We start from the raw sequence: 26,627 nt of genomic DNA, 5'->3' as shown, positions 1-26,627 counted from the left end.
CCGGCAATAAGTACATGTCAATCGACTGATACCACGCCTGCATCCGCGCACCGAGCACGAGCATGGACGCACGATTCACAACTGCCAGAGGTGAAGTTGGAGGAAAGATTATTAAGGACGCCAGCCATGTGTTTCAAATCGTCCTCAGCTCCACGCTGCTAGCCTCGAGGGAGTTTGGTGGCGCTTCCGCAGATCTACTCTGGGCCAATCTGCACAACGTGGCCCCCAAAACCATGTGTCCATCCTGTGTCCTCTTTCGGCTACTTCAAAAGACACGGGCCGTTTATACAGCAGAACCGGTCCTTACTATTGGCCTCTTTCGTCAGGATCTTTTGACCGGTTTGAAGAGATGAGTCTAGCAGCTGACTGATAAACGCAGAGTCTCCATTGAACGCTTAGCACAGCAGACACCCTGTTGCCCTTTCCTACCGCCATGCATGAATGGTAGGAACCAGAACTCGTTAGCCCGGCACGCCTGCCGCACGCGACGTGTTGGTCGTTGGGAGTTCGGCCAATGAATGCGGTGCCCATGCAGCCTCATGTGCTGAAGATTAGTATGCGGCTCTAATCATCCCTAGTCCAGGCTGTTGGGCTTGGACCAGGAGATCTACGCTGCAAGGCGTTGGAGTCTAATATGGACCCAAAGGCGCTGTCGGCGGTAGGGCGACGAGGCGACGCATATATTCCCGAGGAGAGACGCTCTCGGGAGTTGAGCTCGAGATCGTCGTCTTTCTTTAACGTTGTGCTGGGCCTGTCATGGCGGTCGCCATTGTCAACTCGACGCTCTACGCAAGCTCGGGCTTGTTCTACGACTGGACGGATGCGGTGAACGATAGCTTGTACCAGTTCGAGAAGAACACAATCGCTCTGTACCAATTGGGATGTCTGGCGGACGATGACTGGGACGGGGACGGCGATGGCGGATGGGACTGCTTCTCTGCTTGCCAGAATGCAACAAAGCTATGGAATTCCACGTACAGCGGATACACATTGCACAACTGCATGGTCAGTGGCATCGCTAATTGCTTGATCGACGATACTGACGTGATCCAGGTCTACCCTATCGTCGCTCAGATGTGGAATGACGGAAACCTGACCGCGGAAGGCATCGACATCGCAAAGTACTACGGCATTCGTAACGACACCGATACCCCCATGTATACTGGCTCTCCTGGTATCCAAGACTGCTTCAATGACTACTGCGTACGTTTCGAGAGCGAGGACGAATGGTGCAAGTCTCCGAATGGCACATACGATATAGGCGAGAATTGGTGGCAATTGGTATGCGACTCACTACCTCCCTGATGAGGTCGGCAAAGGGCTGACAGCTGACAGGACTTCCCAACGAACATGTGCGATGGTCTTGATGCTCAGATCAACGGCGATGTCATGGGTATAGGGGTAAGTCTGGAGCAAGATGACGAGAGCGTGGTCAGAAACGCTGACAGGGGGACAAGGTCGCCATCTCGCTGCTCATGCAAGTAGCTATCCTTACATTATCGTGGCTACTGTTCCATTGCACACGAGACTGGATCAAGTATCTCACATGGCCCTGCTTTCGACGGAAAGACTCCATAACCCCAGAACGATTGCAGGCGGCTCTTAAGAACAGCAAGCCTTCTAAGGCTCTCGTGGAGTGGGAAGGTTTGGCCGAGTTTCAAGATACACAGGTTTGGTCAGTCTATACACCTACTGTCCTGCTTGGAGGCATTCACCCGCTGATACCATGACAGGTTGATGATCGCCGTGCAGATCGCGTGTCTTGTCGCTTTGAAGCGTCCTGAGGCGTTCGAAGCGGAATCGTGGCAGCAGTACAGGAACAACGTACGACCTCAAGTTCTTGACCCTTCGAGATACATGACTAACAGTGTGTATAGGTTGGCGTCATCTATGACTTGGCCTTCGGAGGCTGCCTCCCAGTCCTGCTCACCCTCGTACTACTCCGCCAAGCGAACCAGTCCGACTGGCTTGTCCTACTCACCACTGCTTGCTCCGTATCTCTGGCCGCAGCAGCTTGGATGATTACCTGGCAATCCTCCTTCCGCGGCTTCGAGCCCGCTGCGATCGAACACAAAGGTCCTGCAACGTGTGGCCAGCTCAAACCAACAGCCTTGTGCTTCCCCAACGACTGGTTCGCCAAGAGCTCCGTCGTCGGTTCATACAAAGGTCTCGCCGTATTGATCTTCTGCTGGGTCCTCCTCCTCTACCTCATCATCGAGAACTTCCGCGTCTTCAAGCAGCGCCCCGGCCGAGAAAACCGTACCTGGAAGCGAAACATCCTCGAAGTGCACAAGTCTTGGATCGCGCACACGAGCAGAGCGCGTTCGTTCGGCTTGGAGTCCCAATCATCGATTGTGCGTCGTACGTCGCAGCTTGCGTACAGCAATCAGTTCTGGCATGCGTTGTCCAAGTTCATCCTCCTCGCCGCGGAGGTTGCGCTGCTGGCACTTACGCTTCGCATGCTGAAAGACTATTCCAACGTCTTCGACAATGAAAACTTCGTTGTGTTGGACAAGAAGTCTTGGTCGTTAGGTCAGGTCATTGCTGTCACCGCGTTTGTGCCGCCGGTGGTCAGGTTCATCTGGTACTGTATCTGTAAGTTGAATTCCCTTGATGGTGTTTTCTTTTTACATATTAATGGGTCCTGCAGTTGGCAAGAAAGAAGAGGATGGACGAGAGGACCGATCACCTGAGTACAACCGTGCTTCGAGATCAGACTCCGACCCGAAGATGAACAACTCGCCAGAGATTACGGAGTTCCCTGAGCACCCCGGGGGCGACATCAGCTACCGGGCCTAATGTCACTTACGATGGATGTGGTAATGTTGGTTGATCTGATCATGGTGCACGGTTGCTCAGCCTGGTCTCGGAAGGCTGAGCACTACGTCTGAGTAGAGTGTTGTGAATCGTTGATAAGATGTTGAAGCGTCTCGTTTAGACACGAATGATATACCGTAGATCGCACAAGCAATTGTTCGGCAAATGGTCCTTCGGCATCTCCATGAGCCTTCCCGAATCACAGGCCGAACAATCTCCCAATTCGGCTGGGATCGGCCACGCCTTTCTTTCTCAAGTCATGCTTTCCCGACTGTTCATGCACGGTAACCCGACTGGACTTGTTTACAAGCAATCCGTTGTGAACACCGCCTTAGTGTCGGGGTCGGTGAGTGCTTCATGCCGTGGGTTTGCTCCAGCATCATCACTAAGTCGATGACAAACTATGGGCATCCACCATTTCGGGAGATTCATGCCGGGGAACACGCGGGGAGGACATATTTGGAGCCTGAAGGATTCAACTTTCGACGTAACTCTATCAACATCATTGCATGGATGTTCAGCTGGAAGAAAAGCAAAGCCAACGTGTGGCCCAGCATGCCCATCCGTCGTCTCATGTCGACTTGAGCGCTCTTCGTCGCTCATCCTGTTCTACCGGGCGACATCAACCTCACGATGCCGTGGGATATCTACAGCGCGGAGTCAAGTCCCGAGTTTGGCGTCCAGTATGACTGGAGCAACGGCATTAGCGACCTTTTCTACAACATCACTCTTTACAAATGGGGTTGCGAGTACGGCGAGACCAACAACTGTACCAAGGCATGTCTAGATCCGCAGAAGCTATGGAGCGACGAGGACTCAGCCTACACGCTACACAACTGCAATGTAAGCGGCCTAGTGGAAAGATGGTTGAGACTTGGTAATGACCTGTGAATTAGGCATACTCGGTCGTAGCCCAACTCTGGCACGCAGGCAATCTGACGGAGAAGGGAATCGAAATCGCCACATCCTTTGGCATCTCCAACGACTCTTCGTCGCAGCTCTTCTCCGGGCCTGCTGGTATCACCTCTTGCATCGACGCCTATTGTGACATCACCGCAAAAGGCGCGAAGTTCTGCAATGGGACGGGAGAAAGACCGTTCCTGACTTATTTCAATATTACGAACACCACCTTCCAGGATTTCTACTTTGTGCGTGTGCTGGGAAATTACATTGGTGCACATTGAGACTGATGTTCTGAAGAACTATAATCCGAACTTGTGCAATGGCTTGAATGCAGAGGTAAATCCCGATATTGGAGGTGAGTCAGCCTGATGATAATAACGCTTCCATCACTAATCATCATGAGCAGGCATTGGAGTGAGTTATATCGTGCATTCAATTCACTCTTCACAAGACACTTAAATCATACAGGTCTTCACCTCGTACATTATGCAAGTTGGTATCGTTGCCATCACCTGGGTCCTCTTCCACATTGGACACGATTGGACCTTCTACACGGCATGGGTTTTCGCCAGAGTCAAGAAGAATAACGAGAAGCCACTTGAGATTGCCAAGCACGCGCAGGAGAAAGTCAAAGACATGAAGATGTTTCAAGCTCTCAGCCGAGCTATCACTGAGTTCCAGAAGGCTCAGGTGTGGTTTATGCTGGCTGTTCAGGCAAGCCATGTCGCACGAGAAGCGTCTTTGCGGTCTTGCTGACTTCAGATGAATTTTAGATTGCAGCTCTCATTGCGCTCAACAATCAAGAATACTTCGAAGCGTCGACCTGGCAACAGCAGCGGAACAATGTAGGTTTCTCTCCTTCTTCAGTCAAATGTCTGCTGACAGTCCTTGTCAAGCTCGGTATCTTCTACGACCTAGCGCTCGGAGGCTGCCTTCCCGTCCTTCTCATCGAGCTCATCCTTCGTGAGGCCCATAAGCTCGAGGGCTACATCTTGATCATCTCGGTCTGCTGCGTAGCTCTCTCTGCAAGCACTTGGATCGTCACTTCGAACGTACTTAATGGATATTCACCGGAAGATCTGACGCATAACGGACCTTCAGCATGTGCTGGACTAGTGCCAACTGCAGTCTGCTACGCAGACGATTGGTTCTACAAGAGCTCTGCCGCTTCTGAAGGCACGGGTGTTGCGATTGTAATCTTCAGCCTCCTCGTACAGGCATGCATCATTCTCGATAAACTGAGAGTGTTCAGCCATGGTAATCATGGGTCAAGGAGAAATTCGTTCGAGCTGGTTAGGGACAAGGTCTTCGGTGGAGCGGAGAGCCAGGGCAAGACGCAGACCTTGGAAGCATCCCGCAACCGCCTGACAAGACTGCGCTCGTCGAACTCTCGCAAGACTGCTCATATTGTTGGCAAGCTCATCATCGTTGCGGCAGAGATCGCTCTTCTCTGTCTGACGCTGCGCCAACTGAAAGATTATGCGCGGATCTTTGGTGCGGGAAAGGTCGATGACTATGTTGCCGTCAACAAGACGTCGTGGAAACTGGGACAGATCATTGTAAGTCCTGCCAGCGTGTTCGATGAACAAGTTGCTAATCTCACTCTAGGCGGTAGCCGTATTCGTGCCTCCCGTCGTCGAATATATCTGGGATTGCTACCGTAACTTTCCTCTGTCCTCGTTATACCAAAACTTGAGCTAACTGTTGAATAGGAGGCATTGCGAAGACTGTCCAGAAACGGATGCTGCCGGAAAACATGGCAATCGTTCGAAGGCAGAATGCAAATCCGAGCGTGAGAACTGCGACTGGACGACAGGCTTCAGATCCTCTCGATACGTCCAAGTCGCATGTGTCTTTACGTTCTCTCACGAGCGCACATGTCTACCAGCCGCTGTCTCAGAATCAACAGCCATAGCAATGAGATGGCTGCTGGAGAAATGTGCCTGAAATGTCTCTTGATGTTTGTCATATCATACTAATATCTGCTAAGAACGCTTCACTCAATGTGCTCGGCCTCGAACTCCTCGCTGAAGTGCTTAACGGTATACATTGTTCCCTCACACTCTAGATTCTCGCCTCCTCATCGCTGCTGCTCTCTGAAGCAAGCTTCTCAGCCAGGTCTTGACTCTCCTTGGGGAAACACCATCCTGGATGCCAGATATTCAGCACAATAGTCGCAATCGCGCAAGTCACACTGTCCAGCCCGATGAAAAGCCCCTGATTCCTCAAGATCTCGTTGTCATCGCTCCATCCCTTGGCCAGCTCTGCTAAGCGATACGCGCATCGGATCAAGATGGCAAAGTATGACACCCATAACGCCACAATGAAGAGCTTGAAGCGGCGGGAGTTGCGCAGGCTCGCGGTCTCAGGGTTCAGACTGTTGCGGTTTCGCAGAATGGCAAATCCATAATCGGCTGCGAATATCCCGAAGACAACCATGGTGAACACTTGGAAGGCGAGGCCAGCAATCATGATGTTGTCGCCGATCTTTAGAACTGCCTGGTCTTCGGATGCTGATGCCGTGGCCCCACCCGCGGCTTGCAGAATGATGCTGAAGACGTCGCATGAGATGAAGATCCACGTGTACCATGAGGGACGGAGTCTGCTGAAGCTGGAGCCGAATGTTAGGCAGATGTGCTACGAACGATCAGTATATCAACCAGGCATAAATTTGCGGCAATGGCCTTACCTTCAAAGTGTAGTAAACTCCAGCAGAATAAAACGCCGGCGCGAACGTGAGGAGCACAACGCTCATCTTGAAGCCCGTGTCCGAGAAGGGGTCATCCCACAACAGCATTTTGGCGACATATCCAAGTGTTTCGCTGAAGCATCCCAGGAACATGGCGACGCTGAAGAACCATGTCTTGCTCTTGATGCCTTGGAAGATGTACACAATGCCGGAGAGAGCGAAGATGATCAGGGAGATGGCTGTTGCGGCAAGGCTGGGTCGGTAGCCGTAGATAGATCTTGAGGGATCGCATGTTGCTTCTGTGCAACCTTGGTTTGGATCCAGTCTAGGGAGTAGGAGGTGTAGGGCGTCCATTGTGGGGGTAGAAACAACGGCGACTCGTTCGGAATGTTTGTTGCTGAATTGTCTTGACTGTGATCTTGTTGGAGTACTCAGTGCTTGGATGTGGACTGCCTGAGTGGCAAGCTCCCGCAATATATACTCTCAACAGAACGCACGAAACAATGAAACCAACCTACCTGCATTCCCTATCCACATCGCCAAAATATTCCGTCACCCATTGTCGGAGCCTTGGATCTGGGCATTGCCTCTGGTACAACCAATCAAAACCCATCAACGACGGCCGTTAGAACGGAGTGCCATGTGGGCTATGCAACCCACGCTCCTAAATCTAGCAGCACGATCTGGGACTTGTGCAGCAGAATCGTAGAATCGGTGCATCTATTTCGCAGTCAGCTTTGCTTTGGGAAAGGCGTGGTTTCTTTGTGTGAGCGTCATCGCCCAGCCACCGGCCGTAGCGATCCTTCGAGCACGTGAAATGGAGGCCCGAGCACTGGCCCCTATTCCTCTTTGAGCTGCTATCGCGACGTGCTTTGTTTTCGATGGACGAGCCAAGCAGGCATCATCATATCAACATCACCACTTTTCTTAGATCCTCGCTTAGATCCTCGCTTATATCCTCGCTTGTATACGGACGATATAGTCGCGAAAGATTAAGGTACAATCGATCGCAGTGTGGCAGACTTCGGCAGCACATCGTCCAGCAAAACAACCCACGAGGCAACCGGTGGTGGACGTAGTACTGGAGCGCTGGAAAATGCGGTCTGATGATCCAACTATCATGCACAGCTGGACACATGTTTTTGTCTAGAGAAGCGCTCACCAAAAAGGCAGTGCCGGATGAATAAAATGTAACGCCCATACCCCCGTGTTCACATGTGTCTTCGATCCTATTCAATCAAAAGGTACCGGCTCGCGACCGTCATGACCGTGGATTCTTCGCCTTCAACTTTTCCACGGGCGCCTGGACCTTGAAATCCATCAGCTTCTTCAAACTTCCCAAGAAGATACAAGCAATCACAGCGACCGCGCCGAACGGAGCGACGATTTCCCAGACAACACGAATCGAGTCGGCCATGGCCTGCTTGAATGCAGTCACTCCTGCCTCAGCAATAGCTGGCGTGATCCCCGGGACAGCCGCGAGAGCGGTTATGTTCTCAGTCGTCAAAGCTGCGATGAAGGAATCGACCGAACTGCTAGGAAGTCCTGCTTGAACTACGGCTTGGCCGACGTCTTGCGGTACGAGTGAAGACTCCTCGCTGTCCAGAGCGGCTGTAAGAGCAGCTGTGAAGACTGCGTCTGCGATTCCTCGAGCTGAGATAGCTACCGCTGTCGCTGTGCAGATCAAGTGATGCGGGACGGCTAATTGGACAGCGGAGATGATGAGCACAAGGGGTCCTCCAAATCCAATACCCGCTAGGCCAGAGAAGATCAGGGCGTTTGTAGAGTCGTCAGGCTCGATTGTTGCAAAGCCTACAATTCCTGCAGTGAAGAGGGTAAAGCCGAATGCCATTGGAATACGGAAAGACTTGAATCGAGAGCTGTAGAGTCCATAAAGACCGGTTACTATTCCATTTGCAATCCAGAATGGCTGGGCGCGAAGGACTTGTAGGAATGGATCGGTTTCGAAGAGAGTGGCGGTCCTGCAGATAATATGTCAGTGTTGGGTAGATGCAACCTTCAAAGGCCCGCCAACTTACATTATAGGGTAGAAGATCATGTACGCAAAGAGCAATGCGCCCTCCAAGAAGATCAGGAGAAGGCATATGGCAAAGGTTCGTCCTAGGCCTTCTCGACCCTCTCCGCCGCGGAAAAGCTCGTGGTTCAGGATGCCGGTCGATGTGCCCTTCCATTCATACAAGAGAAAGAAGCCAAGTATGACCAGGCCACTAACAAGCGTGCCTATGACCCGGCTATCGCTCCAGGGGTATTGGGTGCCTCCCATGGTAAGTCCAACAAGCGTGAGAACGAGGCCGGCCAGCAAGAGGAAGAACCCGATAAGATCTAGCTTTAGCAGCTTTTGCCACCACTTAAGGCTGTCGACTGAAGTGATTCTCTTCGGCGGCATGTATCCAAAAAGGAGTCCAATAACGGTAACACCCCAGAGAGCCATCTGGATCCAATAGAAGTCCCTCCAGCCGTCCAAGGTGTCTCCCTCTACCAAAGCGCCGATAATCAAGGGGCCCGCGATAGCGCCGAGAGCTGCAGCGATGTTCACAACACCCTGCACGATGGACCGCCATCTACGCGGCAAGATCTCAGCCGGGACGCTGTAAGCAAGAGGAGCACATGCGAAGCCAAAGCCGATTAACGTCTGAGCTGCGATAAGGCGGCCGATTTCCTGTGCTCCGGGGGCGATAGCGCAGCCGATGAAGGATAGCGTACAGCAGCTAACGAGGAGTATCTTTCGAGATGCGATCATCGGTCCAACGACTGCCTGCACGAGGGAGAGTGAGTTCGGGATCCAGGTCTCTGTGGTCTCTGCGTTGAGGTCTTTGCCGATGTAGGTCAACTGGCATAAAAGGTCAGTATATGATGCCTGCCGCGTTCCTTGTGCGTCGCATCGAGCTTACAACTGCTGGAGGGCCTTCCAAAGCGACCACCTGGACGAAGTTGAGCATGAACATCGCCACGCATGCTACGACGGTCCTCCAATGAAATTGGGGCTCTTCATCCGCGTTTTCGTATGTGAAGTTTCCTTTGCTGTAATCAAGGCTCTCGTTCGACTCCATTCCACTGTTGTCGCTTTCATTTTCTTTCGCCCCATCGGTGGGAGATTGTTTGAACTTTTGCAAGAAGGAAAACATTGTGAATGCTCAGGGCCGCTCTGACGATTGCTGGATGACCCATCTCAATGTGTCCACTTACTGAAAATATATATCATTCCCATGGTCGTCGTTCATGGCTCGAATGCTGTTAATGGAAGCCATGTCGATCGACCCAAAGCGGCAAGAGGAACGAGGAACGAAAGAACGAGGTGCACAACCTCAGGCCAGCTAAAGGGAACTTCGCCGGAATAGTCAGTGAGTCGCTCCAATCGCAAAATCCCCGAGGTATGATATAGACTTGCAGCCCAGCAAGCATACGTCAGTACTTTGTATACGTTGACTGCTGCAGTCGTAGGTTGGTTTTCGTGTCTGGTAGGAGCGTTCCATCCTTTCGATCATCTTTTGCGGAGGACTGTACCACAGTCGCTATGCCGCAGCAAGTATAGATTATGTGGGTTGGTACCACATGTGGGACATTCGTACTCCCAAGGTGACGAGTGCATCTTCGCGACGGAGAGGCGTGAATGGAAAAGTCTCTCCCCAGAAGTGAAGGGGCACGGTTCGAAAAGACACTGATTGTGCCTGGAATAGCATATCGGCTGAGAGAAGCCTGTGATGTGGAACAGGCGACGCTCTCCTTTCCTTCGAGAAGAATGGATTGTGTCAAGTAGACTCATAGCTGCAATATTCGCGTTTTTGATATATTCTGCAGGCCTCGTGGTCAGCAGTGAGATGATGTTGTCGCGAAGACTGCAAGGCTGTCAGTGAGACTCAGAATCGGACTTGACAAGGCCTATCATGTTGTCTTACGATGAGAATCTCGATGACGGCGAGTGAATACTGTTGTCTTTAGCCGAATAGAGACGGAGGATCTATCGCCGAGCTGTGATGAGAGTGTCTCTGAAAAAAGAATGACTGTGTGAACTTTTGCAATCTCACAGTGGCTATGCTCGAGTCACTGGCAAAATTCCGTGCTGTCCACACTAAAAGCCCCCCAACTTGTGTGTTTGAGATGTGACTGTGTACAACAGCCCACGGCAAATGCACGCGGTCGGTTTCTGAGGGTGGAGTTGGCTTGGAGCTCCACCAACACCTCAATAAAATGGCCACTCATGCCGAAGCCGCAATCATCAAGGCCACCACAATAGAAAAGCACTGCTTCCACAAGTGAGAAAGTACTCGACTAGACGTTGACTGCAAATCGAGCTGAAGGCTACCCAACTGGAAATCCATCAAGACGACCACATCAACATGAGCTCCAAACCGACTCTAGCCTTCGCCGGCTTGGGCGCAATGGGAGGCGGAATGGCAAAGAACCTGGTCAAGAATGGATTCACCGTCTACGGCTACGATGTCTACCAACCCCTCGTCGACAGCTTCGTCGAGGCAGGTGGCAAGGCCGCGAAGACGCCTAAGGAAGCGGCATCGCAGGCCGACTTCTTCATCTCCATGGTTGCGAATGCGGCGCAGAACTCAAGCCTCCTTTTCGAAGGCGAGGATGCTGTGGTTAAGGGATTGGGGAAGGGAAAGACCTTTATCCTGTGCTCGACGACACCGCCTTCTTTCCTGCATGAGCTGAGGAAACGACTTGATGAGGAGTTTGGAAGGTCAGACGTAAAACTGCTAGATTGCCCCGTCTCAGGAGGCACTCTCCGAGCAGCAGACGGGACGCTCTCCATCTTCGAGTCTGGACCCGAGGAGGATCTCAACGCCGCAAAGGACGTCCTCCAAACAATGTCCGGCAACCTCTACCGCATGGGCGACATCAGCGCGGGCACAAAGACCAAAACGGTCCATCAACTGGTCGCCGCAACCAACATCATCACCGCCTGCGAAGCCATGGGCCTAGCAGCGACAGTCGGCCTCAACACCCAAGCCGTGTTCGACCACGTCAACAAATCGGACGGCACGAGTTTCTTCTGGGAGAACCGCGTGCCGCATATGCTCAAGAACGACTGGCATCCGTACTCCGCGCTATCCATCATCCTCAAAGACGCCGGGATCGTCACGGACACGGCTAGAAAGGCGCAATGGCCCACGCCGATGGCCGACACCGCCGAACAACTCTACCTACAAGGCGTGCAAGCGGGCATCCTCAAAATCGACGACGCGGCACTCGTCCAGCTCTACCTCCCCAAATCCCAAGGCGACCTCGTCAGCCAAATGACCAACGCAGACGTCAATATGACCGCCTCGCACAAAGTCAGCAAAGACACCATCGTCGACCTCCTCTCGGGGATCCACCTCGCCTCCGCGGTCGAAGGCATGGCGTTCTGCAAAGAACTCGGGCTCGACCGCACCGTCATGTGCGATATCATTTCCAAAGCCGCCGGGTCGAGCGTGCAGTTCACGAAGAGCATCCCGGGGATGCTGGGGAGGGATTCGTGGAGTCTGGCGGATTGTGCGCAGGCGGAGGAGGTGGGGAGGAAGTTGTCGGAGGCGGTGGAGTTGTGTAGGAAGATCAAGTATCCGTGTCCGATGGCCGCGAGTGCGTTGCAACAGTTTCATTTTGCGACGTTGAGGGGGAAGACGATTGGGACGCAGGATCGGTCTGGACGGTGAATGAATGAAATCGCTGTGTCCACGCTAAGTAAACGACTCAAGAAACGACGAATAGATCCCATGCCTTCAACCTGACCGACCAGGACAAAATCCCAAAACCCCAACGCCAAACCCCCAATACCCGCTCCCCAAACACACACTCTCTCTCCCTCAGAAATCAATTCCACCCCATGACCCCCTGCCCAACAACCCTCCCCCTCGACACAAAACTCACCCTCCTCCCAATAACTCCCTCCCCACCAACGCCCAAATCCAACCTCCTCCCCACCTCAAACCCCTCCCCCTCCCTCACCTTTCCGGGAACCGCCAAGAAATGCAACACACTCTCACGACTGACTGACGAAGAACGGAGGTCGCCGTCTCGACTACACGCACAATACCACCATTATCAGCATCCGCTTCAACATCAGGGAAGGGAAGGGAGGTTGAGAGGAAAGGGAGGAACAAACGTACTGTATAATAAACACCCCACCCTCACTGGGACTTTCCAGACCGCCGATTGTGGCGATTGTGGAGTTGTTGGTGTTTTTTGGGGAGGTTAGGCGGAGGGAGAGGTCTCTTTTTGATGGGGGGAGGGAAGAGGTGAGGAGGGGGCGGAGGACGGCGAGGGTGCCGCCTTGGGATGGGCGGTGGGGGGAGTCGCCGTTGCACATTTTTGTTTTTGATGGGTCGTTTCTTCTACGGGTCGTAGGTGGTGTTGTAGGAGTTCTTCGTGATGCGTTGGTGTCGTTGGATGGTTGTCGTCGATCGAATCGTATTTCCGCCTCGACCTTCTCCTTGGACAACGTCGCAAAGATCGAGATGAATAGTCCACCCAATCCTAATCAATAAATCCAATAATCTCTTTCGGATCAGTAATGCAATTCAACGCAGTGTGGTATAGCAACCTCCTCGTCCTCCAACCTTGATGTCTGACCTTTATGAACCAACCCCCCACGTGACCCTCTCAAACACAACGCAAACTTGCTCAAAGCCTGAGCAAATGTAACCACGCTACACATCTGACGCCTTTCAATCTCGGGCCAACGCAACGGGCGTGTCTTACCGTGAACATGGGTTGATGAGAACATAATAATAAGAATCGGTCGGGAAAAGTGCTGAGGTATAAAAGTGTGTTTCTTTTCGTGCTCTTTTGTCTCGAGCCTTTCTCTTCTCTTTCCTCCGCTTGTTTGAAAGTAGTATCGAACAGCAGCACATCCGTGTTGATCCAGACTGTGCACCATCTCAATGATGACGACGATGATTACAACAAAATCTTTCTTTCCTTTTTGTGGTCCAGCAGACTTTTCACCGCTCCCTGGTCCCGGTTGAATGGGTATCTTCGAAAAAACACAAACGCAAATGCTCCACCCTCTTCTCAAAAACCACTAACGCCTTGGAACACTTTTTGTGGGTGTGGCTTCTTGTTGAAGTGTGAAGCCGTGCTCGCTCAGTCGTAAACGCCTCGCTAGATGCCAATGTTAAAAACTCCTCGAAGCCACTTTTCCCCAGCCTTGATTCTACCCTCTAGTTCTTCAGCGAGCTGTTGGAGGTCGCTTGGTGGTCGCCATTGGGCAGGCCGTTCACTTGGGGCTTGCCGTTGGTCTCATGGTGGTATCCGTTGGTAAGGGGTTCGCCGTCGAATCCAGGTGCTTTCAAACCCTTGAAAAGTGGGAAGATGCCTTGATCCTGACGGAAATCGTTGTGGACGATGTTGACGAGGTACCAGTTCTGCGTGATATCCCTGATCAACTTCCGGCTTTCGCTGTTCTCATCGTAACACTTGCTCCATTCGGCGCCGAGATGGTAGAACTCGTCTCTCCAGGCCAGGAATGACACAGTTTCGACGATAGTTGGCTGCACAATCTCTTTGCCAGGGAATACACCCCAAGTCACGGCGTTTGGTCCACCTTCTTGCCCAGCGTTCGTCTTCAACTCACCACTCGAGTTGACAGCGTAGTAGGTGATGTCCTCATCCTTGTTCATCCTTTCAACGACCGTGTCGATGAGGTCCGGCGATACCAGGACTTCCAAGTACTGCTTTTGGTACACGTAACCGTTTGGTGGACCCCAGCCATAGATTGGGTGGTTGGACTTGGCTCCATCAACAGCTGGCTGCGAGTTGATTGTGAAGATACCGCGGCTGTTCAGGTCGACAAGGTCGTTGACAAGCACGTTGGCCTCCTCGTTGATGGGTGCTTCTGACCAAGGCAGAGACTCGACCTTCCCGCGCATGAAACCAACGAAAAGATCCGAGATCTCCTTGAGAGACTTGGGCTCTCCCCACAGCTTGCGGTTGTGCTCGTTGGTTCCCTTCAAGCCAATACCATATTCGTCCAAGCCACCGAATGCAGGCGATCTGCTGTCTCCCCAGCGGCCGTTGGGGAACTCGTCCCATTCTTGAGTTCGCTGAACGTATGCACGGTTTCGGTTCCTCCAGAAAATTGGGCGTACATTCTCGTCTCGCCTGTTGAGACCGAGCGATTGTCGCCATGGCAGTGGCTTGAGGTCCGGGTTCGGGCTGCCTGCCGATGGAACCATGTCCAGCTTCTCTAACACCATCTTGCATGCAGACGCCAGGTTCATCGTGTAGAAATGTAAATGCATGATGCCAAAGTCAAGCAATCTTTGGCAGAACTCGACAATAAGATCTCTTCCAACGTCTCGTACGGCTGCATCATCATTCTTGATTGGCTCCAACACTTCGTGCCATTGTGGTGGAATCCTGCACTGGCTCCAAGTTGCTCGACGGATCAGTGCCGCGTGAGTGGAGATGGGCATGATTCCAGGAATGATAGGTACCGACTCAGGCACACCAGCAGCACGAACCTTCTTGACCCAATCGATGAAGATGTCGACATCGTAGCACATCTGAGTGACGATGAAAGTGCCTCCAGCGTCTACCTTCTCCTTCAAGTAGACAATGTGCTCGTCCGCGTTGGTCGTCTCGTCAGGTCCCTCAGGATATCCAGCAATTCCAATGTCGAAATGATCGCCATAGGTCTTCTTGATGTAGTGAATTAGGTCTCGTGCATAACGAAAGCCGCCTTCTGTTTGTTCCCACTTTTCCTGCTCTCTGGGTGGATCGCCTCGTAGAGCCAAGATGTTTGTGCACCCAGCGTTATATGCCTCTTTCAACGCATCATCGATCTTGCTGCGTTCCATGTCGGTGCAGGTGAGATGCATGCAAGTCTCCAGCCCATACACTGCCTGAGCCGTCTTGACCATGTCACAGGTCAGAGTTGAATGCCGTCCTCCAGCGCCCCAGGTGACATCGATGAAAGCTGGGCCAAGACCGTGCATCATGTCCATACGATCGTAGAGGTTCTGGACACCCTGGGCGGTTTTGGGTGGGAAGTACTCGAAGGAGAAGGTCTGCTGGCCCTTGGAATGGGCCGCAGCCATCTTCTGTGTGATATGCATGGCGAGTTGGGGGGTGAATGAAGAGTAGAGGTGGACGAGGTAAGATGTCGCTCAGGGTAGTAGTAGTGGGCAGGCTGCATAAACTATGATGTTAGTGGAAAAATCACTCAATGCAGATCGCGGCGCATAGGCGTGTTTGCCACGTTTTGAGAGGCAAACAGAACACCAAAGGATGGAGTAGGACATACATTGCTAGAGGGGGTATTGGTATATGAGCCAGGTAAGCAGGCTGCGAATGGTCCTCGATCCTTTGACGCCGCTGTCCGAGGGAGTGTATGTGGTGGTGTCTCCGATGGCTAGTAGAGCTCTGAGGTTGCTTTGAAGTCGACCAGTTCCTGTCCGTTGTACAGTGACATGCCTTCGTAAGGGGAGCGATCAGGGTGAGACGGCGGTGGACATGTTGCAGGGCGGACGGGGTGGGAGCCAGCAGCAAGCAGCGAGAACAATCCCAGACGCCTTGTGCTGCCTCTCTTCTTGAACCCCGGAGCAACGCCCACTCGCCCCGCGCTCAAACAAATTAGACTTTCTTCCTCCATCATCAAGCCGCCGACTGCGGGCGGCTGCTCCCGTCGGCCTTTCTGTTTCACCTTGAGTCGACCTTGCCTGCTGCCAACAACATCTTCCTTTCCCCTCGACATGCACCGTTGATGCCGTGCACTTGAGATGCTGCATCTTGTTGGCTCACCCTCACAGCGGTGTCGCTGGGACAGCCAGCGGCCCCCTTCCTTGTTCCTGGACAGCACATGCCAGACCCCTCGGAGACTTGCTCATCTACAATCCCCCGAGGACCTCAGGACGGCCGCCATAACGGTCACCGAGCACCTCTGACATCCATTACCGCTTACTAGCGGCGTCGATTCCACAGATCATAGAGGCTGGGAATTCCCTGACCGACTATAGCTATTTGGTGGTCAGCGTTCGATGCGCCTTGACGCAGAGGGAGAGCACGCGAGCTGGAACCCAAGTACATGTGCTTGTACCTCAGCAGGACGTACACCTGTACGCAGAACAGCCTTGGGTCGTACTCTCGAGTGGGAAGCACAGCATATGTGGGTGTGATGAAGCTCACCGGTTGTTCATCTCGCGCTGTAATTCCATCAGACATCGGTTGAGACACTTTTACCACTTTGCAGTGCGGCTTTAGACCAACACGATAACTATCTTCATTCATCAATTCAAACACGCCATGAATTCCTTGTTTGTCTGAGGGAGTGTCCAGATGCCGTCGCTGCTTGATCACTTCCTACCAGATGCAATCCCCGTAGCCTGGCTGCTTGGCGTCGAACACAGAGGGGACTGCGCTTCAAGTCGATGAAACCTCATCGCAGACTCGCCATTGTAAAAAGTGAGCAACAAAAACTTTCGATACGTGTTCACCGCCTTGAGTCTCTTGGTGTGGTTTGTCGAGATCGTTCTCGAGAGAGAGACACATTTCGGGTTCGCCAACTTCGGCATCCCGGTTCTGAAGCTCCATCAACCTCGTCTGTTCAACCGGCGTCCTTGTGGACCGCATAGCATCTCCAACATATAACCAGAGCTGCCTTTTCTCACCCAAACAACCGTGTAGGTACCTGAATCTTCTATCTTAATTTTCTCGCAGACCATCACAATGCCTCCCCTCCCCACCAAGCGAGAAAATCGCCTCGTAGGCACGTCTCTCAAAATGTACTTCGACCTCCCCTCCACCCTCCGCTACGTCGAATCCGTCGCCGCCCTCTCCCAGACCGCCTCAGCCGCCAACGTCGACCTCTTCGTTATCCCCGACTTTGTCTCCCTCCTCTCCTCCAAAGACCGCCTCCAAAACACAGACGTCTGGCTCGGCGCCCAAGACACCTACAGCGAAGACAAGGGCGCCTACACAGGCGAAGTGAGCCCCCTCACACTCAGCCAAGCAGGCGTAAAAGTCGTCGAAATCGGACACGCAGAGCGGAGGAGATTGTTCGGCGAAACAGACGAAGATGTAGCGAAGAAAGCCGCCGCCATCGTCCGCAACGGCATGATTCCCCTCATCTGCATCGGCGAAAAGAGCAAAAGCGATATCGCCTCCCAAGCCGTCGGCCTAGCCGTCAGCGAGTGTAAGCCGCAAATAGAAGCTGCCCTCTCCCAGCTCCCCGACGACGCGGAGGTCATCCTCGCGTATGAGCCGGTGTGGGCCATTGGGGCTTCGGAACCTGCTGGCGCGGACCATGTGGTTGCTGTGACGCAGAATTTGAGGGCGTTGTGTGCGGGAAGGAAGGGGAGGACGAGGATTTTGTATGGAGGCAGCGCGGGGCCGGGGACGTTTCAGCGCTTGAAGGAGGGGGTTGATGGGTGCTTTTTGGGGAGGTTTGCGCATGATGTGGGCAACTTGGAGAAGGTGATCAAGGAGATGAGTGAGTGAGCTTTAGGCCCATGTGCTCCTGCCGTTTGTGTCAGATTTGGCACCTGGCGGCTTGTCCCGAAAATTACACTGGCTTCGTTTGCACCGCTTCCACTGCGACTTCATCGCCTTCCACAAACCACCAACCTCGCCCCTGGTGGACACACGTCACCCTCACCATCATGTCGGGTGACACCTCCGACGAGCCCACTGGCATCGGTACCAGCGATGCGCCATCTCCACCACGTGCAGGTGAAGATGAGCGGTGCCGGCTCCAGGAACTTCCTCCAGAAATCAGAAACGACATCTTCGCACTTGCTATCGTCGAGCCTACGCCCATCAAGCTCACCGTCACTCGATTCTCCCAACAAACGGCTATCAAGATCACTCGACACCAATACCACAACCAGTTGACGGGTCTGTCATTGGCGAGCACATGTCGCCAATTCCGCCAAGAGGCCATCCAAGTCTTCTACGCCGAGAACACCTTCAGTCTCGAGCTCGCGCGATTCGCTATTCGCACAGAAAATACCACCTTGAAGTTTCCACTTCACAAGGCGACCAGCATCGTATTCAAGGCGTTTGGTGAGAAGGAACGCGACAGCTGGACTGGTGCTTCGGTCTTCATCGAGCCCAAGCTTCACGTCGAGAAGCTGGCAGACGGGAGCCTCAGCATCCGAGCTTCTGAGTGGGTAGTCGATGACCCATGCGTGTGCACGCTGGATACAATAGCACGACGCTGCCATGGGGCCGATTGCCTGGTAGCATTCGCTAAAGAGTTTGTTGAGCAAAATCTCTGGGATGCTCTTTATCGGAAGGTGCGCCGCTATTCCCGAACTGCAGAGTCCTGCACACGGTGTGGCAAACTTAAGGCTTGAGAATGGGAATTTCCAACATGGCGCTTTCAACGAGTACTGGGAAATGGCTCTCGTGATTGGAGATCATCAGGGAGAATCGCGGCGAAAGGAAGGTGAAAAGGGGGCAGACTACTGCTTCATGTGGTTGGGGACGGGTCAGGCTCAGGCTAGGACAAGTACAATAGCATTGACATGTGTATTAAGATCGAATCCATCGATGCAGCTTTTCATGTGCTCGTGCCTCACGCTCCTGCCGTTTCTGTAATTTGGCACGTGCCACGGCTTCTTCCGAAAGCTACAGGTACCTTTACTTCGTCCCCTTCTGTCGCTTGCGTTCATTTGCTACCTTCCTCTTCACCAAAACACCGACATTGACAACAACTGCAGTGTGCACATATGCGACTCCATCATGGCGGAAGACTCCTCCAACGACCACACCATCACCGCGACCAACACCAACACCGGTGTTAGCGTATCTCCACCAGTCCAAGACGACCAATGCCGACTGAAGAGCATCCCACCAGAAATCCGCAACTACATATTCTTGCTCGCAGCCGTCGAGTCTGAGCCGATCACCCTCTTGGTTTCAATTCCTACCAAGCAATTGCGCAGAAAGATCGAAATCGACGAAACCGGCTCATGTCCTCAACTGACGGGCCTCCTATTGGCACGCACGTGTCGTCAATTCCACGAAGAGGTCACGCCGGTATTCTATGCTTAGAACACCTTCCACCTGATGGGAGACCCCTTCAAGCGTTTCCGGCCCGTCAAGTTCCCACTGGCGAAAACACCTTCTCTTCAAGGTCTTGGGTTGGAACCTGAAAGCTGAGGCCGAACTTCATGTCAACAGACTTGTGGACCAGGCTCTCGGGGTCGAGATCTCTGGCTCTGGCTACGATGCTTTGCGCTCAAGACAACACGGGCAGGTGGAGGTACAAATGAGTGTGCGGGAGGTGATGGGCTCACACAAGCGAACAGGAGAAAGGCTTGGGATCAGATTGGCTGAGATGGGTTTGGTAAATTCAACGGAACGGAGCGAGTGAAGGGAAGGGGTCTATCATCAAAACACCTCTCTACCATACCAGCGTTACAGTTCCAGATAGCCTATCCACCTCTTAGATTCCTGACATATCGATATGTAACGTACTTGATAGGGAAGCTGCGCAGACGGTGAAGCTACGTATAAGCCTCGAATCCTCGATACTCTCGACTATCTACGTAACGCTATAGTAATATAGCTACCTTTACTATCGCTATCCTCGTTCTCGAGTACCTCCTCGATAATATCCTCGATTTCCGGACTCGGAGAGGCGTTCCGCTTCCGTTTATAAGTTATTTTCTTCGCTATCTCCGCTTCGGCTTACCGGGCGATTTCGAGGATTTCCTCCGTATTAAAAATAAAACGCCTTTCTAAAGCGACTCGTTTCCTTTTCGTTCGTTTCTTACGAGTCTCGAGAAGCTCTCGTTATTCGGTATTCTCTTTTCGTAAAAACGTATTCTCGGAATTCGACTTTTCGAGGGTAGTAGTAGCTCGAGCGATATATCGCTTAACTAGGCTTTCGAGTATTTTATTCTCCCGGACGATCGAATTAAGTACCGAGTTTACTTATTATAGTTCGGTACCGTCCGGAGGCGAGCTATCGAGAAGCGAGCGATCGAGTATATTCGTCGTTATCGATAAAGACGCTCGCGGAGTACGAGAAGCTTTAGGTATTTCGAGAGTCGAGAGAACCGTAACCGGACTAAGCGGCGAGATACCGCTTTTACGAAAGCTAGCGAGTATATTCGATGTCGTAATAGCTTACTCTCGTACTCGAATATAAGTAGAAGTCTACTCGACTCGAGATATCCGGCTAGAATCGAGGCGAACGAGGGAGTCGGTTTCTTCGGCGAGAGCCCGTTTTAACGGACTAAAAACGGCGACGTCGAGAGGCTATAAAATATACGATAAGTACGGCGGTAAATAGATAAGATCTATCGCGTTATTAAGATAATAAGCGATAAATCGAGAAGTTAAGTATAAGCTATATCTATCGAGTAGTAGAAGTCGACGCTAGCCGTCTTCTCGTCTCGTTTCCGGGTCGAATAAAGTAGAAATCTACTTATAGGCGTACGAGTCGCTCGTCTAGCCGCTATTACTTATAGAGAAGCGCTAATTTACCGGCGTATTAGGCGGTATCTACCCGGTATTTATATATTTCGCCTTTAAAATAAGAAGCGGTAGTAAAGCTTCTCCGGAGGTACGAATATACTCGATAGCTATAATCTACTCTTATCGCCCGGGTATACGCTTCTAACTTACTTTATCTTTTATATTTATAAGTACTCGAGAGGTTTAACTTACGCCGATAGCGAAACCCGACTCGTCGACGTTATAAATATCCTTAGGAGCGTAGCGATTTAAGACGAAAAGCTCGGTAAAACTTAAGAAGTAGGACTCGACTATCGAATAGCGAGTACTATTATACTAGCTTATTTCTAGCTATTAACTCTAAGCTCCTTTTATTTCTAGATAGCGAGTATATAGTCTATCGATCTACCTTTTACTAGGTCGGAAAATCGAGGTTATAGAGGAGGGGTTCGGCGTCGAAAGCGGGACTCGAGAACGGTATATCTCGAAAGCGAGTTCTTACGCGAATTTAGGTGAAACCGGGTAGCTATATTTCGATAACTTCGAAATCTACTTAATAAAAGTCTACTCTTCGGTCGTAAATAGGTATTACTCGTATTCGTGCGCGATAGATCGAGAAACGCCGCCGGCGAGCTATAGTCGAAGCGTAGATTCGCTAATAGAAAACGCGGTAGTACACTTGCGTTTCGAGGTATATAGATTATTCTTATAAGTAGATATTACGTCTAGTATACGCTGCTCGAGATCTATAAAGTAGAAGAGTTAAAAGTTAAGCGTGTCGCGAGAAATTAAAAGAAAACGCGAAAGTGTCGCGGATCCGTGCGCAGCTTCACCGTCTGCGCAGCTTCCCCATCAAGTACGTTACTTCAGTTCTTCATGCGTTAGCCGGCCACACAAAGGGTCGATAAGTCTGCTCAACGAGGACTCGCCAAATGTCGGCGACGCGTGATCTCACCCGTGGACTTGTTCGTAGAAGTCCGTACTCTTAGATTCCACGTCTTCTCGCGAATCTTGCAGTCGGTGTTGTCACATGCTCCCGCTTTTAGCGTCTAGCTCGTGCTTCGGATCTCCCCGAATCTCGCTTTCTTTATCTTCCTCGCTCGTCTGTTCCTCTCCGTCTTCCTCGCCGCCTTCCTCGCCGCCTTCCTCGCGAAATCATCAACATCAACAACAGCGGTGCTCACAAGTCGGACCCACCGCCACGATGCCGGAAGACGCCTCCAAGGTGCCTGCAGCCTCAAGCACTGCATCGCCGACAGTCGCAGAGGACCATTGCCGCCTCAAAGACCTACCCCCCGAGATCCGCAACTACATATTCCCACTGGCCATGGCAGAGCCAAATCCTATCCGACTCGCCACCCTCGACATGGCCGACCGAATGACAATCCTCAAAGTCGCTCAAAAGCCCGCCTTCACCAAACTCACCGGCCTCTCCCTCGCCCACACCTGTCGCCAGTTCCACAAAGAAGTCATGCCCGTCTTCTTCGCCGGGAACACCTTCAGCCTGCACTCCGTGTCCTGGGCCCGTCCCGCAGGCCCGGACGCCGTGGACATCCCCCTCGCGAGAATGACAAAACTCATGTTCGCGTGCCCAGGGTTTCCGGACCATCGCACCGACACTGAACCGGCGCTTTACGTCGACAAACGCAAGGACAAGACGCTCCACATCAGGTTCCGCGGCACTACACACGACTTCTGCACGTGCAGGTTCGAATACTACGCGGAAGAGGAGTGCGGTGGAGGCGAGATCGTCGCGGAGTTCGTCGAGGTGTTTTGCCGGTATAGGCAGTGGGAGCCCCTGTGTCAGAAAATCTTCCATCGTCGACGGATGGGTGCCTCAAGCTATTTGCAAAATCTGTGATAAGGTGTTTTGTTGAGATGAGCGGGACAGAACATGCGTCCTGCAACGCAGATTCAATGGCAACATCCTGTTGAGCTCGACTTATTATATCACGCGGTTCGAAGGTCTCGAGGCATGTACGGCGAGAAGATATCTCGCGTGGATGAGCAGGGAGGAGATTCAGCGTCAGGATGGCTGGATTGGCTTGGGAAAATGCAGTGCAACGTGCCAAATGATGTCCAAAGGAGATCGGGTCTTGCTAGCATTCCGAGTTGTTAGAACAAAGCATCGGCTGGGAAATGAAAGAATCCAGTTAGGCATTGTTTGGTATTAGGCCTGGCTGAAGCCAAAAGGGGGTTGGTGAAAGGGAAATGACGAAGTCGACGAGGAGAGAGAGGTCGGAGAGACATCGTCAGCTCGGTACAAATGCCACATCGTCCAGTCGTTCGTCGGACAGCTCATACTCAAGCCGCCTCCCCATCACCATCCCCCTCAAACAAAGTCTTCACAACCGTCCTCCGAATCCTCCCCAACCTCTCCCGCTCCAACTCACTCATCTCCACCTCCCCTCCCTCCCCCATCAACCCCCTCTCCACGCCCTCCCTCGTCTTAACATCAAACCCAACGCACACCCTTCCCCCCTTCCCCAACAAACTCTCAAACTCCACCTCCACACTCCCCTCCACGCCCTCCCTCAGCGCCCTGATAGCCGGCAGAACCGCAATCCACCGCGTGAAGAAGTCCATCCAGCGGATCCGCCCGACCGAATACATCCTGCCGAGGAAGAGTTTCGCGTGCGAGAGATGGTGCGTCCGGAGTTGTTGGGTGGCGATACGCTGGAGGCGGGAGATTATGAGGCTGCGGTCGGAGGGGTGCTCGTCGGAGGGGCGAGGGGTGAAGATTGGGGCGTGGATGTGGACACTGTTGATGTTGTAGAGGATTGGGCAGGTTTCGGCGTGGATTTGTTGGGAGGTTTGGAGGAGGGCGGAGGGGATTTTGGGATTGTTGGGTTGTGTTTCGTTTTGGGGTGGTCTGTGTCGATTCTTGGGTTAATGGCAGAATTGGTAATGTAGTCTAGAGGAACATGGATTTACCTGAAATCAATGACAATAACCGGCGGATCCAATCGTAGAGCGAGCTCGTAAATCTCAACTCGGAGTTCTGCTGGTAACAGTTCGAGGAATAGGCATCTGCTCATGCTGTCCGTCCGTGGCTGGTCTTCAACTGTCAGGTCTCGCAGACCTTCAGCTAACGTGTCGCACATTGCTTTGACGGGTTTGTCCTGATGTTTGTCGAGTAATCAATCTGATTTTCTTTTGACATTGATTCAACTACCCTCAGGCAGACGCATTGTTCTGGATACGAGGTTAGTCATGCACGCAATCGTCACAATGCTCAGCCGTGAAATGTGGAGTCAAACGAAGTGTGTCATTCAGCCAAGTCATTGGGGCCGGAATTCGATACTATATCTGTGACTGCTGCAGTATAACAACGAAAATTACAATGCCTTGCTGGTGAGGTGATGTTGTAAGATGCAGATTCTTCTCCTTTACTCTCCAATGCTCGCCCTGCGCAGACCACTTATCTCCATGCCTCCTAGTTTCTACATCGTGGACATCAGCTCGTTGACCATTCCTCTCGATGTCTTGTTACTTGCGACCGAAGACTTGATCAAACGGTTTCGTTGCACTTCAAGCCCCCAGTGACGTCAAGGAACTCATGAAACTTGTCGTCCAGGACTGCGTCAATGCAGTTACTGTAGTAAGGATGCGGATCATACGGATGCACGGCCAAGGAGATGTTGTAGGTCCCCACGATGCCATCGTTATACATGGAGCTTCCGTCATCATAGCATTTCCAGTTCTCCATACGGACGTTGACCGGGGTGGTCAAGCAGGACTTCACCAGCGTTGATTCGGTGTCGACGCAGCGGTTCACGTCGTACGGGCCACCCACTTGGATCTAGGTCTGATCAGTGTCGTTTCAGTCTCATATTCTCGTTGTGGTAGACGACTAGCATTGTAAAACATGTAGTTAAAGATGTCGAGGTACTCGCAGTACTACTGCTTGTCGTCGATCATCTTCACGGCGTTGCGTTCTTGCATCTGTGGAGCCTTGCGTCCGGTGCAATCAGTGACATCCAGCTGGACGTCCGTCTTGTCCGGGAACATCTCCTGCAGGTACTCGTCGACGCAGCTCATGTTGGTCGTATCTGGAATCATTTCCACGCGAGCGTAGTATCCTCCGGTGCCGTTGTATGCACCACTTGCGTCGTCTTCGCAGCCCCAGTATAGTAGTCTGTCGTAGGAGCAGTCCTGGATGGTGGCCGCAATGGCACTGCATGTGGATGCGTCGTAGGGCTCGCAGACTCGGACCTGAGGAATGGGTCAGGAAGATAGGAGCAGCTTTGCGTTGGATGTACTCACTTCGAAGACAGTTGCGAAATCGGTACCGTTGCAGATGTCCTGTTCTTGTCGTGTGGCGATCTGGATGTTGTTGTTGTTGGTTGGGACCGGCACTGCAGTCGCGGAGAAGACCAACAGCGGCGTGAGGACAATCTCGAAGCGCATGGTGATTGCTGTTGCAGGAGTAGTTCAATTGTACTGTTCGTCACTGGGTTGGTCTTCTGCAGAGTTTGTCGAGACCTGGAAGAAGGACTCAGGCCGAGAGATGTTGGAAGACGCAACTGCAGGCTTTATCGCAACCGCTTCATCCGAACCACACTCCTGCTTTCAATTTGTAAAGGCAGGAGCCTTTCGGTCTCAAGTTGTTTGCTTCGAACCCGTCTCCATACAAATCATCCGTCGTCCCGTGGCCAACTTGATCCATTCGGAACGGCAAACATGGCGGGTAGGTTTCGTGCTCTCTCAAGTTCAACCTCCTTCGTAAGGTGTGGCTTCCACATAAACACTCAAGCTGAATGTTAGCATGTTGGCCTATGTTTTGTCGATGATGATCATGCTATCAAAATTGAACGCTCGCGCGTGAAAATCAATATGACATTACGCTCGCCGGCTCAGTCAATGATATTCTTCTACCCAACGCTCGTCACTCACGTAGCCACAACCTTTCTCTATCCAATCATCAAGTACAGGGTTGTACCTGATGAGCGGAAGAGGAAAGAGCAGGGTCATCTAAGGGCGAAGTGTTGCACCTAAAAATAGGCTTCGATGGCCGGGTTAATGGGGACCAGGTCCTGCAATGTGAGCTGCAGCATTGGTCGTCTCACTTCCAAGCCTCGACCTGATCGTAACCAGTTCCAGGGTTGGATTTCATATCCCTTGCTTGCAGGCAGCAGTAGTCGGGGAGCTTTATGACGGACAAGCATTTTCCCTCCTCAGAACCTGGGAAACTTGGCCGGACGAGATTGCAGCTGAACTTTGTCATCCTGCTGGTATATATCTGTGTGCACCACCAAGCCAGACGTCTGCGCTTGGGTAGTACGAGCAAATTGTCACCAGATCCGATGGCTCCAATCCCGATCGCACTGTGCGGGAAGCATCCGGACATGTGCGACAACTTCGTCAAAGGCATGTTGCCTGAGTATGAAGGTAAGTTTGTGCACCCGTCCAGATTCAAATTCCCACGGCTGATTTGCTGATAGTCGTTCACGTGTGCCATAACGCTCCAATAGCCAAGTCAGAGCTCCCTCCGTTGCTCAAAGGCGAACGAACCGAGCCAGCGTCAGGCAAAGGTAGCAACACCAAGACAGGTGATCCCAAAATCCCCAAGGCCATTTTCGTGGGCGGCGGATTCTCGCCATCTGAGCTGGAGGAAATGCGAGCTGTGGATAGTTTGAGAACTGTTCCTTGGATGTATCCGCCTGCCCATAAGCGACCTAAGACGGCTGGTCCGCCACCAATCGATGTAATCATCTCGAGGGCCAAGGAGGCATTCGCAGAGCGTGGATTTGTCGAGGGAAAGGAGGATCAGGTCGAGGTTGGACTGTGGGATTACTGA

At 52.3% G+C, this 26,627-nt stretch overlaps 12 protein-coding genes across 12 annotated transcripts; 7 read left to right on the top strand and 5 right to left on the bottom strand.

Annotated features, from left to right (window-relative positions):
• Positions 1–756: 756 nt before the first annotated feature.
• On the top strand, positions 757–2,799 carry M409DRAFT_55914 (uncharacterized protein; the record flags this gene model as incomplete). Its single annotated transcript, XM_033813131.1, has 7 exons — positions 757–1,005; positions 1,054–1,281; positions 1,336–1,401; positions 1,458–1,675; positions 1,734–1,824; positions 1,878–2,595; positions 2,651–2,799. The coding sequence occupies 7 exons, from the start codon at positions 757–759 to the stop codon at positions 2,797–2,799; spliced, it is 1,719 nt and encodes a 572-aa protein (XP_033666430.1).
• A 651-nt stretch (positions 2,800–3,450) lies between these two features.
• M409DRAFT_24393 (uncharacterized protein) lies at positions 3,451–5,635 on the top strand (the record flags this gene model as incomplete). The annotated part of the gene is made up of 9 exons (XM_033807225.1): positions 3,451–3,660; positions 3,714–3,965; positions 4,018–4,075; positions 4,127–4,134; positions 4,189–4,428; positions 4,494–4,565; positions 4,617–5,279; positions 5,329–5,380; positions 5,433–5,635. The coding sequence occupies 9 exons, from the start codon at positions 3,451–3,453 to the stop codon at positions 5,633–5,635; spliced, it is 1,758 nt and encodes a 585-aa protein (XP_033666429.1).
• Positions 5,636–5,784: 149 nt separating this feature from the next.
• M409DRAFT_67326 (uncharacterized protein) lies at positions 5,785–6,763 on the bottom strand (the record flags this gene model as incomplete). Its single annotated transcript, XM_033817349.1, has 2 exons — positions 5,785–6,357; positions 6,410–6,763. 2 exons carry the CDS (start codon positions 6,761–6,763, stop codon positions 5,785–5,787), a joined length of 927 nt encoding a protein of 308 aa, XP_033666428.1.
• Positions 6,764–7,670: 907 nt separating this feature from the next.
• M409DRAFT_67325 (uncharacterized protein) lies at positions 7,671–9,480 on the bottom strand (the record flags this gene model as incomplete). The annotated part of the gene is made up of 3 exons (XM_033817348.1): positions 7,671–8,391; positions 8,449–9,260; positions 9,322–9,480. The coding sequence occupies 3 exons, from the start codon at positions 9,478–9,480 to the stop codon at positions 7,671–7,673; spliced, it is 1,692 nt and encodes a 563-aa protein (XP_033666427.1).
• Positions 9,481–10,767: 1,287 nt separating this feature from the next.
• Positions 10,768–12,078, top strand: M409DRAFT_67324 (uncharacterized protein; the record flags this gene model as incomplete). The annotated part of the gene is made up of 1 exon (XM_033817347.1): positions 10,768–12,078. One exon carries the CDS (start codon positions 10,768–10,770, stop codon positions 12,076–12,078), a length of 1,311 nt encoding a protein of 436 aa, XP_033666426.1.
• A 1,506-nt stretch (positions 12,079–13,584) lies between these two features.
• Positions 13,585–15,480, bottom strand: M409DRAFT_67323 (uncharacterized protein; the record flags this gene model as incomplete). Its single annotated transcript, XM_033817346.1, has 1 exon — positions 13,585–15,480. The coding sequence occupies one exon, from the start codon at positions 15,478–15,480 to the stop codon at positions 13,585–13,587; it is 1,896 nt and encodes a 631-aa protein (XP_033666425.1).
• A 1,609-nt stretch (positions 15,481–17,089) lies between these two features.
• On the top strand, positions 17,090–17,860 carry M409DRAFT_67322 (uncharacterized protein; the record flags this gene model as incomplete). Its single annotated transcript, XM_033817345.1, has 1 exon — positions 17,090–17,860. The coding sequence occupies one exon, from the start codon at positions 17,090–17,092 to the stop codon at positions 17,858–17,860; it is 771 nt and encodes a 256-aa protein (XP_033666424.1).
• A 161-nt stretch (positions 17,861–18,021) lies between these two features.
• On the top strand, positions 18,022–19,417 carry M409DRAFT_24387 (uncharacterized protein; the record flags this gene model as incomplete). Its single annotated transcript, XM_033807224.1, has 2 exons — positions 18,022–18,527; positions 19,084–19,417. The coding sequence occupies 2 exons, from the start codon at positions 18,022–18,024 to the stop codon at positions 19,415–19,417; spliced, it is 840 nt and encodes a 279-aa protein (XP_033666423.1).
• Positions 19,418–22,031: 2,614 nt separating this feature from the next.
• Positions 22,032–22,688, top strand: M409DRAFT_24386 (uncharacterized protein; the record flags this gene model as incomplete). Its single annotated transcript, XM_033807223.1, has 1 exon — positions 22,032–22,688. The coding sequence occupies one exon, from the start codon at positions 22,032–22,034 to the stop codon at positions 22,686–22,688; it is 657 nt and encodes a 218-aa protein (XP_033666422.1).
• A 443-nt stretch (positions 22,689–23,131) lies between these two features.
• Positions 23,132–23,865, bottom strand: M409DRAFT_24385 (uncharacterized protein; the record flags this gene model as incomplete). Its single annotated transcript, XM_033807222.1, has 2 exons — positions 23,132–23,699; positions 23,762–23,865. 2 exons carry the CDS (start codon positions 23,863–23,865, stop codon positions 23,132–23,134), a joined length of 672 nt encoding a protein of 223 aa, XP_033666421.1.
• Positions 23,866–24,338: 473 nt separating this feature from the next.
• On the bottom strand, positions 24,339–25,237 carry M409DRAFT_55905 (uncharacterized protein; the record flags this gene model as incomplete). The annotated part of the gene is made up of 3 exons (XM_033813130.1): positions 24,339–24,629; positions 24,755–25,042; positions 25,094–25,237. The coding sequence occupies 3 exons, from the start codon at positions 25,235–25,237 to the stop codon at positions 24,339–24,341; spliced, it is 723 nt and encodes a 240-aa protein (XP_033666420.1).
• An 896-nt stretch (positions 25,238–26,133) lies between these two features.
• M409DRAFT_24383 (uncharacterized protein) lies at positions 26,134–26,627 on the top strand (the record flags this gene model as incomplete). The annotated part of the gene is made up of 2 exons (XM_033807221.1): positions 26,134–26,218; positions 26,272–26,627. 2 exons carry the CDS (start codon positions 26,134–26,136, stop codon positions 26,625–26,627), a joined length of 441 nt encoding a protein of 146 aa, XP_033666419.1.

Source organism: Zasmidium cellare, assembly GCF_010093935.1.
Source record: "Zasmidium cellare ATCC 36951 unplaced genomic scaffold M409scaffold_22, whole genome shotgun sequence".
In the NCBI taxonomy this organism is placed as follows: Eukaryota; Fungi; Ascomycota; class Dothideomycetes; order Mycosphaerellales; family Mycosphaerellaceae; genus Zasmidium; species Zasmidium cellare.
The sequence above is the reverse complement of the archived record's forward strand: the minus strand, read 5'-3'. Positions and strand labels throughout refer to the sequence as shown.